The sequence below is a fragment of the Scleropages formosus genome, chromosome 3 (genome assembly GCF_900964775.1).
Source record: "Scleropages formosus chromosome 3, fSclFor1.1, whole genome shotgun sequence".
Classification (NCBI taxonomy): domain Eukaryota; kingdom Metazoa; phylum Chordata; class Actinopteri; order Osteoglossiformes; family Osteoglossidae; genus Scleropages; species Scleropages formosus.
The window spans coordinates 24,493,278-24,507,039 of NC_041808.1; the positions used below are offsets into that span (position 1 = coordinate 24,493,278).

Below are 13,762 nucleotides of genomic sequence, written 5' to 3' on the forward strand. Positions count from 1 at the left end.
TATCTAATTATTATTGCACAACCTTGTGAGTTCAGGTTAGGGTTAGTTAATAATAACAACTGACACACATTTTTTTACCTACCATTGGTGTCTAGGTGAGGAGATTGGTATGCTGGAGGACATGGAGGTGGGCATTGCGGATTTGCGCCGGGTGACATTTAAAATCACGGAGGCCAAGTCAGGCGAGCCGGGGGACCTGCAGCCCGCTGTCAGCGGCTGGAGGTGAGGCCACCTGCCTGCCTGTCAGCAAAAACCATGTGGGGTCTGAGAGTGCCGTAACGGAGGAGGTCTCGTGAGATTTTCACAATCTCTTCCGACATCTGTTTCCCAAAAAAGAACTATGCTCCTTTGACATGTCAGAAATGTGCCGCATATCAAAGAGCTGAAAGTGTTATATCAGAGAAGCCGTATTATGGGATCACGCTGACTAAAATTTGTGTAACATTTTGTTAAGTTATATTAGGCGCCATATTCCTAATATATATATATATATATATATATATATATATATATATATATATATGTATAAAATACCCTGGGCATTTCCATGGAAAATGATCATTTATGTACTCATACATTATGCATTAGACATAACTGAACTTAGTAGCCACTGAAATCGAATCAAACACCTTACATAATCATTACAATTATTTCAAGGACAACTTTATTTACTGTTACAAAGTAGTCAAATGTTAATGTTCTGTAAATGTACAGTGCTGAAAATGTTAATGTAAATGTCAAATTTAATGTTTTCGATCATTATTCAACACTGAGATGCAGTTTTGCCAAAATGCCAGCAGGAGACACTGTCTGCATATTTTATATGATTTCTTTTTGTCTCGGTATCTGTTTTTATTGTTTATGTCATAGGCGGCACAACTGTAACTGATGAATATTAATTAAATTGTACTTTTTTTGCTGAGATGTACGTCACTTTGGACAAAAGTGTCTGCTAAATGAATAAATATAAATGTAATTAAATAAATATTAAAATGTTCAGCAACAGAACAATAGCAAAAAGTCCCTGTAACCATGTAAATTATTTTGAAATGCTTTATATCTGAACCCAGATTCACCACCTGTCGCTGTAGTGTGTGCATGTAATAGGTAGCTGACCTCCGAAAGTCTTGAGTATTAATTCAAGAAATAATGCAATTTCTGATGACAGAAGAATTTTTTAAAAGTCCCTACAAATATGTGCATCATTCTACAGTGTCTTATACTTTATCCCAGCGTTAGATCTGTCACTGAGGAAGGGGTGTACCTGTGTTCTACTCTTAGCCAGTGTGAGTGTGTATGTGTGAGTGGACTCTCTACGCTACATCAGCTGCATCACTCTGCCATTCAGACGCATCTACGGATGGACGGACTCCCTGGGCCAAAAGGAAGCAATTAAGGCAAGGTTTGGCTTTATTCCTGATTTCAGTTCATTGAGTGCACTTCCTTTTTTCAGGGATTATTACACAGTAGAAGTACCGCTACCTTGCGGGTTGTTCGAGACATTACCCAAAGAAATCAAGGACAAGCCGCTGCACATCTACCCAGTCTTGTTCAATGTGGGAATCAACCAACAGCAGACTTTGGCCGAGAGGTATGCTTCAACTTCCTCATGTCACTGACTAAGTTTTCACCCTGAACTGTGATCGATTAGTGTCATTAGCATGTATGAAAGGAGAATTTGGGAGTGTGAGAGGAGAATTTCTAAAGATAACACACACACACACACACATTTTCTGAACCGCTTGTCCCATACGGGGTTGCGGGGAACCGGAGCCTACCCGGCAACACAGGGCGTAAGGCCGGAGGGGGAGGGGACACACCCAGGACTGGCTAAAAATAACATTACCTTTTAAACTTTCCTTGAATTTACTATGCATGCAATAAAATGTATCTTGGCATATTATGTAGAGCAAAGGGCAGAGCTGTCTGAGTGCTTGCAGTAATCTGTATACCATAATTCAGACATGAGGTATAAAACAAGAAAAAAAAAGAGAGAAAACCAGCTGTGGGTTAATAAAATAAGCAAGGTACCAGCCAAGGTCCCAGGAATTAATGAATCACACGATGGAAGAACAAAGAACTGTTTTCATTACCTGACTGTGGCTGTAAAAAAGCTGAATAAAACTTAAAAGGCTGCTGTTTCGCACCCTTCGGGGAGTCACTGTGAACTGACATTGTACCGACAGGCTCCCGCTGGCTGGCTGGTGCAGGATAATTTGTCAACCCAAACAGAGGTCTCTGAGTTTTTTTGCGTCAAGTGTTTGATCTCACACACACACACACACACACACACACACACACACAAATACACACACTGTCTGAAACCGCTTGTCCCAAATGGGGTCGCGGCGAACCGGAGCCTAACCCGGCAGCATAGAACACAAGGCTGGAGGGGGAGGGGACACACCCAGGATGGGATGCCAGTCCATCGCAAGGCACCCCAAGCGGGAGTTGAACCCCAGACCCACCGGAGAGCAGACCGCACCCCCCCTCAAGTGTTTGCATTATTTTTTTTCTTCCATGTGACACTGATTCACAGTGCAGTCCTGGTAAAATCTGTACATTGGTTTCCCGTGAGCTTTACTGGCTTCAATCTATCAGTAATATAAAAGACATCAAATCTTGGAACGATAAGACATCAGTTATCCCCTGTCCACTTTGGTAGCCCCTGAATTTGTCACCATGGTAATATTGACCATTAACACTCTAGTGACCTTTCCTGTAAGGAAGCATGTTAATATTTCAATGATTTATAGGGTAAATAATGCCACAACAGCCCATATTTGGGACCAAAGGATCCCTTTGTTGATATGGGATGATGGTTTTGTGTGTACGCAAACTAGTAAGTCACAAGTGTTTAGAAAGCATGTATGTTGATGTATAATGAGGCTATTTTTAGCTGCAAATGTCGGCAGAAATCTTGAGCGCTGCAGGTGGGGATACAACTGGACTTTGTGGAGGTCTTCTCGAGGCCAGTTTTTGCAGCATGTTGCCTCCATACTGCTTCTCTTTCTGTAACCACAGATTAGGATCATGGTTCACCCAATCCTGCATCCACACGCCACACATTCCCGGTGCACCAAAAGTCACTGTAAGGGATGGCACTCATGTCTGCTCTCATCTCAGTACGTCTGCAGTAAAATCTTGTCTCTTGTCTTCTAGAACTAAAAAAAGTGAATATCTTAAAGCTTTAGATGGCAGGTGATGTAACAGTTCAAATTTGAAAAGTGGAAAAGTGGAAAAATATTTATGGCAGATGGAACATAAATGGTTTGCAAACCTCAGCTCATAATGACAGCATCCCCCCTTTGAACTCTTGTTTTGACTCACAGCAGGAGATTCCTGACCTGTAAAGACATGTAAACAGTGTCTTCCTTTGTATGGAAATATTTCGCAATACAGCATTCAGTCCAAAGAGATGCTGTTCAGGTTCCCCATAATGTGTGAGTGACAGAGAGTGTGTTCCACTGGTGGATGGATGGATGAGTGACCCAGTGTAAGTAGTGTATCTAGCAGTGTAAGTCACCTTGGTGAATAAGGTGTGTGGGAAGTCGCTTTGGAGAAAAGCGTCTGCTAAATAAATAAATGTAAAATGCAAATGCACATTATTCAAGAATAAATTGCTGTCATGTTGTTTAGTATCAAAATCTGGTTTTCATAAACTCAGAACTCTTTATTGTCAGTTTATAGCACATTGTAATTAGTTCTGGTTTCGTGCTAAACATGAAACACAAAATAACAGTATACAAGACAGTAAAGGAGAAGACAATAATAACAACACAGATACCATGCACTAATAAACAAAAACAGGATTGCAGACATGAGCAATGGTGCAAATATTTACCATAGTGTAGCTGTCAGCATGGTGGAGATGGTGGCAGTGTGCAAAGAGGAGCACAATTAAAAGATGTAGGGCAAGGATATACAAGATTTAGGACATGACCAGGAGTGGTTGGAGGGTGCATCTGGTTGATTTTATTGAGGAAACAGGTGGCTTTAGGAGAGAAGCTGCGGAGATGACATGAAGACCGAATGGTGATGGACTTGTACCACCTCTAAGATGGCAGTTTAATGATGAGGTGACTGTTGGGATGGGTGGCACCCTCAGCAATCTTGCCAGTTCTCCTCTTCACCTTGGCAGTGAACAGGTCTTTTATCGATGGCAGCTGACAGTCAATGGTCTTCTCAGCTGTGTGGGCCACTCGCTGTAGTCTGGTCTTGGAGAGGGTTGAGGCAAAGGCAACCAGACAGTGATGAAGGTGGTCAAAACACTCTCAATGATAGTTCTGTAAACCTTCATCAGGATACGTTGTGAGATATTCAGCATCTTGAGCTGGCGTATGAAGAAGGCGTCTCAGCAGGGCTTCCCTGGTGATGGAGGGAATGTGTAAAAGGTGCAAAAGTCCACGGTAATTTTTTGGATAATCAAAGCTGTCAGATACTTTTTTAATTAACATCAGAACAGAATTGGGTCCCAGCACCTGAAATGGTGCTTTGAGACAATGCAAAAACATGCAGGTGAGTTATACATTGCAAGGAGAGAAGATGATTTTTCACAGGACTTGTCATGGAGCACTGCCTGAGAAGTTCCAGAAGGGATTCCAAATGTTCCAGACCTTTTCTGGGTTATCGTGTAGGTCAAATGTTGACTTTTCTTGGAAACGAAAATTTGCGTCAACTGCATGCATACTCAGAGAGGGAACTTTTGGTGCAGGCCATGGCAATAAAATACATTTCTTTAACATACATTTTGAAACTTTGTGAAAAAGGAAAAAAAAAAAAAGAATTTGAAGACTTGTAGTTTATCCGGAATACAGATGAAACTTTGCCATATATTTTATCGAACATCATTTCCCATCAGAATGTATCCTGCAAAATTTCCAGAATAAGCCTTTGAAATGCTAAGAGTGGCCTGGCGCTTTACATTTAAACCACAAATGTTCCTGGAATGGGGGAGGGTGAAATACAGCGGGTTTGGCCGGGGCCCGCTATGTGGTGGCTCTAGGGTTTAAGTCCTGCTTGGGGTGCCTTGCAGCAGACTGGTGTCCCATCCGGAGTGTGTTCCCTCCTCCCTCAGCCTTGCACCCTGTGTTGCTGGGTTAGGCTCTGGTTTGCCTCAGGACAAGCAGTTGTGGACTTTGTGTGTGTGTGTGTGTGTGTGTGTGTGTGTGTGTTCCTGGAAATATCTTACAAAGACGCACTGGAGCAAAGCATATTTTGTGAATGAGCTCGAACCTTTGTTCTTGAGTACTAAGAGAAGATATCCAACGATTCTTAAAACAGTAAACAATGCAACAAGGTTATTGTTCAGGAACTGTTTGGCCAGACGAGTTGTTTTTCCACTTTAGCCAAATGTTCACAGTCTGTTCCCTTTTTCTAGGGATGCAACAAAATGTCACAGTCCTTAATCTTTATAGAAATTAGCGCTAGATCGGAAAATGCTCATTTTCTTAATTGTCTATCATATTCCAGTTTATTGCTCTTCTGTATTTATGCTGTGATATGTTTGGTAAAAACACGGTATATGTAGGCCATTTCAGCTGAAACCACAGTTGCACAGTCGTGGACCATTACATTGCGCAGGAAGCAAGGTGTAGCAAATATTATAACCGTGGTGTTTCACATCACATTGGTTCACCTTCACTTCGCTGGTGGCCCTCAGATTACTATGCTGTAGTTAGAAAGTGCATGGATTTCAATAATTAAGGTATTCCCCAGTTGTTTCACTTTACATTAATGAAAACTTTTAATTTGCTTGCTAATGACATGCTGGGAAGGTGAAACCGCTGAGGTGCGTCCGAGTGTGTTTAATATTTCGCGTGTTTTGAGAGCAATTAAAATTTAAGGATGCAGATGTCATTTTTTTCTGTTACATTTTTAAGTTTTTATTAATTGGAACTGTCAACTTTCAGTGCTTCATTCAGCTGAGCATGTAGCTACGTGCCTGAGATGAACCATTTTCACTCCTGTTATTTATGAAAATTGTATAATAAAAAGGTGATTGTGCACAATACAAAACTGTCATTGTAACAAAAAGTGCGAAAAGCATTGTGCAATGTAAAAATGTGTATTGACAACATGGTAAACATGTTATCTTGCTGTAAGTAAGAATAACACAAAACCTTCTTCCATATAGGATAGGATGGGATGGGATTTTATCTGTCCATGCAGGGAATTCCACGCATAGCAGCTCAACACAGCACATAGCTGAGCGCACACGTATACATGACAACATAATAAATAAGAAATAACAAATAGTAAGGCAATAACTCAGTTTAAACCAGTGCAAAGACTCAAAGTTCTCAGTCTCCTCATCCTACTGCCTGCACTGAGTTGGGGGATGAGGGGGTGGGTGAGAGACATAACAGAACCTACTTTCTTCAGGAGTTTGTTCAATGTGCAGGTGTCATGTTTTCTCCCCATCTCTGCTGACACTCTCAGACTCAGATGCTGAATTATTATTGACCTCTGTTTAAGGTAATAATGAAATAAATAAATATCGAGAGTACAATGTAAAGCATCACTGTCACTCCGCATTGTTACCTGATGATAGATAAGATTGTGACGCATCAGGGCATGTCTAGTTAAAAGAGATACCAGTCATAAAATAACAATGGGTGGACTTACAAGCTTTGATGGCATGATTTCTCTGAACACATCAAGTGACTAAATGGAAAAGTCTGCTGACTTTACAAAAACAGGAAATCCTGATTGTGTAACAAAACAGTACCGAATGTGAGATCCTAAAGGTCCCACAGGTGCGGCCCTTCATCAGCGACAGGGTGTGGCTTAGGCAGCTACCCTATCACTGGCACTATTACACACACCTATTTAAGAGCCCTGCACATTTTCCCCGTAACTCATATTGCACCGGTGCAGCAAATATGTTTTCTTACAAAAATATTTTGAATGCAATTACAAATCCAACATAGCGGTGCAGTGGGCTTGGCTGGGTCCCGCTGTGTGGCAGGTCTGGGGCTCAAGTCCTGCTTGGGGTGCCTTGTGATGGACTGGCATCCCGTCCTCGGTGTGTTGCCGGATTAGGCTCCGGTTCACCGTGACCCCTCTCAGGACAAATGGTTTCAGGCGGTGTGTGTGTGTACAAATGCAACAGGTGCAGCAGAATGTACAATTATACCAGAAATCTTTGTCTTACAGGTTTGGTGACATTTCCTTACAGGAGAGGATAAACCAGAAAAACTTTGAGATTTTGGACAACTACTACAAGTTGCTAAGTGACAAAATGCCACTAGAATGTGAGTCTATGATGCTCTGCCTCTACCAGGATACATTTCATTTATTTATTTAGCAGACACTTTTCTCCAAAGCAACTTCCAATGAACTCTATGTAGTGTTATGAGCCCACACACCTTATTTGCCAAGGTAACTTACACTGCTAGATACACTACTTGCACTGGCTCACCCATCCATACATCAGTGGAGCACACTCTCTCTGTCACTCACACACTATGGGGGAACCTGAACAGCATGTTTTTGGACTGTGGGAGGAAACCCATGCAGAGAAGATGCAAACTCCACACAAACTGAACAGAGATCAAACCCACATCCTCTCGCACTACCCAGGCACTATGAGACAGCAGCGCTGCTCACTGTGCCACTGTGCCACCCACTGTGCTACTGTGCTGGATACATAGGTTACTGGTGGATACCAGGTGGCCTGTGCTTATTAGGATTGTTATCTTTCTGAAATATCACAACCTGCATTAAGATATATTCCTTATATGCTTAGCCCCATGTTTACATCGGTTTTTACAATTTCAGTTTCTTTTAATTTGGTCATTTTAATGTAATAAAGTGAAAACAGCTTCAGTTGAAAAGTTAAATATACGGACATGTTGTCTCTATTGCAGGCTTGCCTTCATTCCAGACACAAACCAACTTGAAGGAACTACTTGAAACTCTTGCACAGCATGTGGTGACAAAGAAGAGGAAGAACGTGGAGATTCTGTGGCTGGCTGGCACGGTAAGGCAAAGCCAGTAATCACTGGTCTCATGGGGCTCTTCAAGGACATGTCCATGTGTCACACGCCCACCTGAATGACAGTCCCAAAACATATTGTTTGGTTTGACATCTCCAGCAGAAGTTTCAGTTCAACTGGACCTGCATATCTCATAAAAGGCAGGAATGTCATTATGCAGGTTTGCTTCAAAACCCTTCCATATTTGTTTGTAGCTTGGGTTGTTCATTCAGACGTTCAGGTGTTCGCCGAGCTTGGCATTCAGACTGCAGACTTCTCATTACATGTCAAGGTGACAACATGCTTAATGCGTGATGTCACCTCGACTGGCGATGAAGCTTTTGCAGTCCGAATACCAAGCTCAGCAAACACCTGAACACCTGAACCTATCCATATGCACATACTCTTATTCAATAAACTAATTTATAACAAACAGAAGAATATCCAATATCAGCTGTTGAAGGAGAAACTGAGTAGCATGTCTTTTTTATGTCAACAATCAAAGATAGAAGAAAAAAAATGAAATGTTTGCTAATTATCTATTAATCTGTTTTGTAGTTTTCTGTGGAGCTAATATTTGATTTTCTCACATCAGGTCCTGAGTTGTTCGGCTGACTAATTAGTGTAAATATGTACAGCTTCAACAGTCAAGAGCCAAAAACTGATTTGTAAATTGTGAATTTATTTGTTGGGAAGGAAGATGCTATGAGTGTAAGAATTAGGAAATTTCAGGGCCACAAGGTCCATGGGGTTACAGTAATCAGTGTTACGCATAAATTGCAGCTCTTTCTAAACCGCTAGCAAGCTGAGTGAAGCTGTAGAGAAGGACAGGCTTGATAAATTGAGGAGAAACTGGTGTAATCTTGTTTAATTGCTTAGGTGGAGCCCAAAACTTAAATATAGAGCCAAACATTTATGATAAGATTAGATAAGCCGTATTAAAGTAATTCTGTCTGTGACTGCATGCCCATTGTTAATGTTGAATGAATGAATGAATGAATGTTACAATAATGCAGTCCACTTTTTACAGCAGTAGTGTTATATGTTCATGTGCTTTTAACTTATGTATGTTTTATTATCTAATAAACTACCTAAGTGACTCTTGGTGATTTTACATCACATGTAATTAGCAAAGAGAGGAGGCAAGGTGGGCGGTGGGTTTGGCCGGGCCCTGCTCTCTGGTGGGTCTGGGGTTCGAGTCCTGCTCGAGGCCCCTTGCGACAGGCTGGCATCCCATCCTGGGTGTGTCCCCTCCCTCTCTAGCCTTGCACCCTGTGCTGCCAGGCTAGGCTCCAGTTCGCCGCAACCCCGCTTGGGGCAAGCGGCTTTAGCCAGTGTGTGTGTGTGTGTGTGTGTGTGTGTGTGTGTGTGTGTAGTTAGCAAGAAAATATAGTGCATTGATTTGAAGCAACTTTATTCCAGTTGAAGTGAGTTGGATCATTTGTAAACTGTCAAACAATGCATTTTGCAGTGATAAGATGGGAGTATGTAATTACTGTCATTTTATTTCCATCTTGTAAAACTTGCTCTGATCTTTCAAACCCAGATATGCAGACGGCTGAACGGTATCAGGTTTACAAGCTGTAAAAGTGCCAAAGACAGGACATCCATGTCTGTGACGCTGGAGCAGTGCTCTCTGCTGAGGGATGAGCATGAACTGAAGAAGGAGCACTTCGTGAGGGCGCTAGACTGCATGCGCAGGTAGGCCCTCTGTCTACAGGGCATGTAACCAATAGATCCTGGCATCCTGCTTCAACCCCACATCTTTCCCCTCCATCCCTCACTGCAAGCACACGCTGTAATGATTCCACAGTTACTGTAACATGGTAGGCTGAACGTTGTGTGTTCCAAGTCCTAACAGAGACCGTTTTGTTTAAGCTCAGCCTGATCTGGCAGTATATCCAGTTTTGTAGATTATTAAAGTGTCGGTCATGTTGGGTAACAGTCATTTTAGATACGCCATTTAATAATAATATCCATTTTCTGTTAGTGAAAAGATTAGAACTGACCTGTTCAGTACTGGATAGACTGGTTTCCATGAATGACTTTGTGTCTGACATGTTATTATCACACACACACACACACACACACACACACACACACACACACACACACACACACACACACACACACACACACACACACACACACACACACACACACACACACACACACACACACACACACACACACACACACGCTGAAGCTGCTTGTCCCAAGCGGGGTTGCGGCGAGCTGGAGCCTAATCCTGCAACACAGGGCGTAAAGCTGGAGGGGGAGGGGACACACCCAGGGCGGGACATGCCATCATTTCAGATACAATCCTCGGAGCTGAACAATATGTTTGTTGTCACTTATACCTACTTGGGTGTAGTTCTGCACATAATTCGACATAATTAGTTTAAAGCTGGGTTTTATCTGAGTGTCCTTTAGAAATTCACAGACATCCATAGCTTGTTTATTTCATGTGTTTTGGCAGCTTAGCCATTATGTAAGAGAAGCGGGTTAATCTTTCACTTCAGAAAATCTTATTTCACGTGTATTTAATTATGTTTTGTCCCACAGAATACACACATACACACACATTTTCTGAACCGCTTGTCCTATACGGGGTCGCGGGGAACCAGAGCCTACTCGGCAACTCAGGGCGTAAGGCCGGAGGGGGAGGGGACACACCCAGGACGGGACGTCAGTCCGCTGCAAGGCACCCCAAGCGGGACTCAAACCCCAGACCCACCAGAGAGGAGGACCAGGTCCAACCCACTGCGCCACTGCGCCCCCTTCTCTCACAGAATATCAGAATGAAAATTAGTTTTTTTGGCCAGTGTGCTGATTATACAAGGAATTTGCTGTGGTTTTAGGTGCCTCCAGTATTTACAGACGAACAAAAGATGCAGAGTTACAGAATAAATAGATAACATATTTACATAGTATAATTATAGAACAGCCATTGTTGATGTAAAAACATAATCTGCCGCCTCTCTTTTTGCCCGTTGACTCTGCGATGCGGTCCACTCTGAATAGCTGGAAGCCTGGCTGATGTAGCACACTGTAAAACCGGGATGGTTGCACTTAGCCAGGTTTCCGTGTAGCACAGAGCAGCAGAGTTGGAGAAGTCCTTGTTTGTTCGGGCGAGGAGCAGTAGTTCGTCCCTTTTGTTGGCTAGGGAGTGGAGGTTTGCCTGGTGAATGCTTGGTGTGGGGTTCCGAAGCCACGCCGTCGGAGCTTCACCAGTGCGCCATGTGGGGCACTTCTGGACAAGTGCTGCTCCTCCGACTAAAACATCCAGTAAAACGTCAGACTGCTCAAAATCCGGTGAAAGATTGCCTGGTGTGTTTAGCAGTTCGTCTCTGGATATCTGTAAAAACAAACAAGGAAAGTCTTCTGACTCCCTCTGATATGAAAAAAACACACAAACACTGGCTGATTGTTTTTCACTATAATTGAAATTACATGCGGGGGTGCGGTGGCGCAGTGGGTTGGACCACAGTCCTGCTCTCCAGTGGGTCTGGGGTTCGAGTCCTGCTTGGGGTGCCTTGCGACGGACCGGCGTCCCGTCCTGGGTGTGTCCCCTCCCCCTCTGGCCTTACGCCCTGTGTTACCGGGTTAGGCTCCGGTTCCCTGCGACCCTGTATGGGACAAGCGGTTCTGAAAATGTGTGTATGTGTGTGTGAAATTACATGCTAGAATGGCAGGTGGAAACAAAGCCAATGCTAATTTCTATACAATGGCAGTTAAATGAAATGCCTGAAAATCTACAAGAACCACAAAGACTTATGTTTAATTGTTCATTGAATGAATTTTAAAAATTCATTGGCATTGCATACAGGCATTGTGTACAGGTTTGAGGGCAGCAGGTAATATAGTGGTTAGGGATTTGTAATATGAGGGTTCCCAGCCCACACCAATAAACAATATCGTGATGTCTTGGCCTTGCTTGCATGGCACTAGCCTCATCTTTCTCTTTCTTACTCTCTGTATTTGTGGAGCTTTTCTTGTTCACCAGCAGCTCATCTCACTGTAAACACACTAGCCCTGCATCCCCAGGTTTGTGTGAGTTCCTGTGCGTACCTTTTGGCTTCTCTCCATACTGGTGCCCCTGCACTGGTCTTCGTGCTTCTGTGTCTGGGGCATTACTGAAGATGCCTTTTCTAACCCACTGGTCTTCTGTCTGTTCTTGGCTTGTTTGACAGCCGGCTCTCCCAGGGAGAAGTTGGTCAGTGGGCCGACCCTGAGGCAGGCCTTGTAGCGGAAAGCAAACCAACCTCCCGCCATTTCTACCCTGTCGCCTTGCTGCTAGTCAGCTCACACCTGCTGGTCGTGTGGCTCATTCTAAGTCTTGTCTTTCTGCTTGCAAAATATCAATAAACCACAAATAATGCAATAATTACAGTTTTCATTGCGTGATTTTATTGAATTGTCATGGAATCCATTGTTTGCATACCATTTTTAAATTTTTTTTCAAAGCCCTGCATTGAACTGACAGCAAGATTCAGAAGAATCTATTTTTCTTAAGTACAGTAGCAGAAACTAATATAAACCCCAAAGACAAATTTATATTGAAGGTAAAGTGATTGTTTAATCTGAATGTATATACACAAACACTAGTGTGTTTACCATGTGAGCGTTTATCATAATAATCATCAGAACAGAACTGACTTACGGAATTTGTATGACTTGGTCAAAGTTCCTTTCCAAGTCTATAATTTCAAGACTTGTTGGAATACCAGATATAACTAAAAGCACTACCAACATTTTAACTAATTTTTGTTATCCCAGAATTTCATCTGGGGCATTGAACACACAACAGTACTTTTTTCTTTGGATAAAACCTGTAGCACAGTTTAATTACAAATTTAATTTAGTGATGTTGAAGACTTTTGTTAGAACACTTTTATTTTGTCCCTGAGAAGTGATGTTATTTTTGTTGCTATTGTAGATCAAAATACCTGAATCCATGTCAAATTTAATATAACTGGACAATATATAGGATGAAATATCAAGATCTTGTTTTTTCCCTTCTGTGTACCAGAGAAGGATGCCGGATTGAGAATGTACAGAAGAATGTAAAATGCAGGAAGTATGCCTTCAACGTGCTTCAGCTGATGGCTTTTCCCAAGTGCTACCGACCTCCAGATGGAACTTACGGGAAAGCTGAAACTTGAGAACACCGGAAGGGAGGATAAAAAGTGTTCCAGTGAGAAAAGCTCTCTTTGTATAAGCCACACCAGTCCAGTAAGCTGAAATAACTTCAGGAATCCACACCGGCTAAGTGATGATTGGCTTAACTCAAGGGAGAGCTAGAACAATAGTGGTTAGCATTGCTGCTTTTGGCCTCAAAGGTTGTAGGTTCAAATCTCACCTCTGGTGGTTGTACCTTTGAGCAAGCTACTTACCCTAAATCACTCCAGTAAAAATTACCCAGCTGTACAAATGGGTAAATAATTGCAGGTAGATTAACATTATAAGTTGCTTTGGAGAAAAGCATCAGGTAAATTAAATGTTCTGTATTAACTTCTGATGATGACTGAACTGTAACTTAAGTGTCAAGAGTTCTCTCTCCACACAAACATTTTTGAGGAATGAAGATTAAAACAGTATGGTTATTATACTGTATGTGTTATAGATGTTATCACACAGATGTGCTGTACACAGTACATGATGCCATTTTGTAAATGTAAAACCTCTGTATTTTTTTGGTTTTCCATAGCAAGACATGCACAAAAAGTGGCGATAATGTTTACTTCACGCCATTTTGCTGACTTTCGCTGCCTACTGAAATA

General features: G+C 42.3%; 1 protein-coding gene across 1 annotated transcript in view; it reads left to right on the forward strand.

Moving 5' to 3' along the window:
- LOC108936648 (type II inositol 3,4-bisphosphate 4-phosphatase-like) overlaps positions 1-12,347 on the forward strand; it is a 97,495-nt gene extending 85,148 nt beyond the window's left edge. Inside the window, exons 17-22 of the mRNA XM_029249992.1 lie at positions 96-222; positions 1,454-1,591; positions 7,159-7,256; positions 7,872-7,984; positions 9,526-9,680; positions 12,173-12,347. Of these exons, the coding sequence (XP_029105825.1) occupies positions 96-222; positions 1,454-1,591; positions 7,159-7,256; positions 7,872-7,984; positions 9,526-9,680; positions 12,173-12,347 (806 nt within the window). The remainder of the gene's footprint in view (positions 1-95; positions 223-1,453; positions 1,592-7,158; positions 7,257-7,871; positions 7,985-9,525; positions 9,681-12,172) is intronic.
- Positions 12,348-13,762: the final 1,415 nt, after the last annotated feature.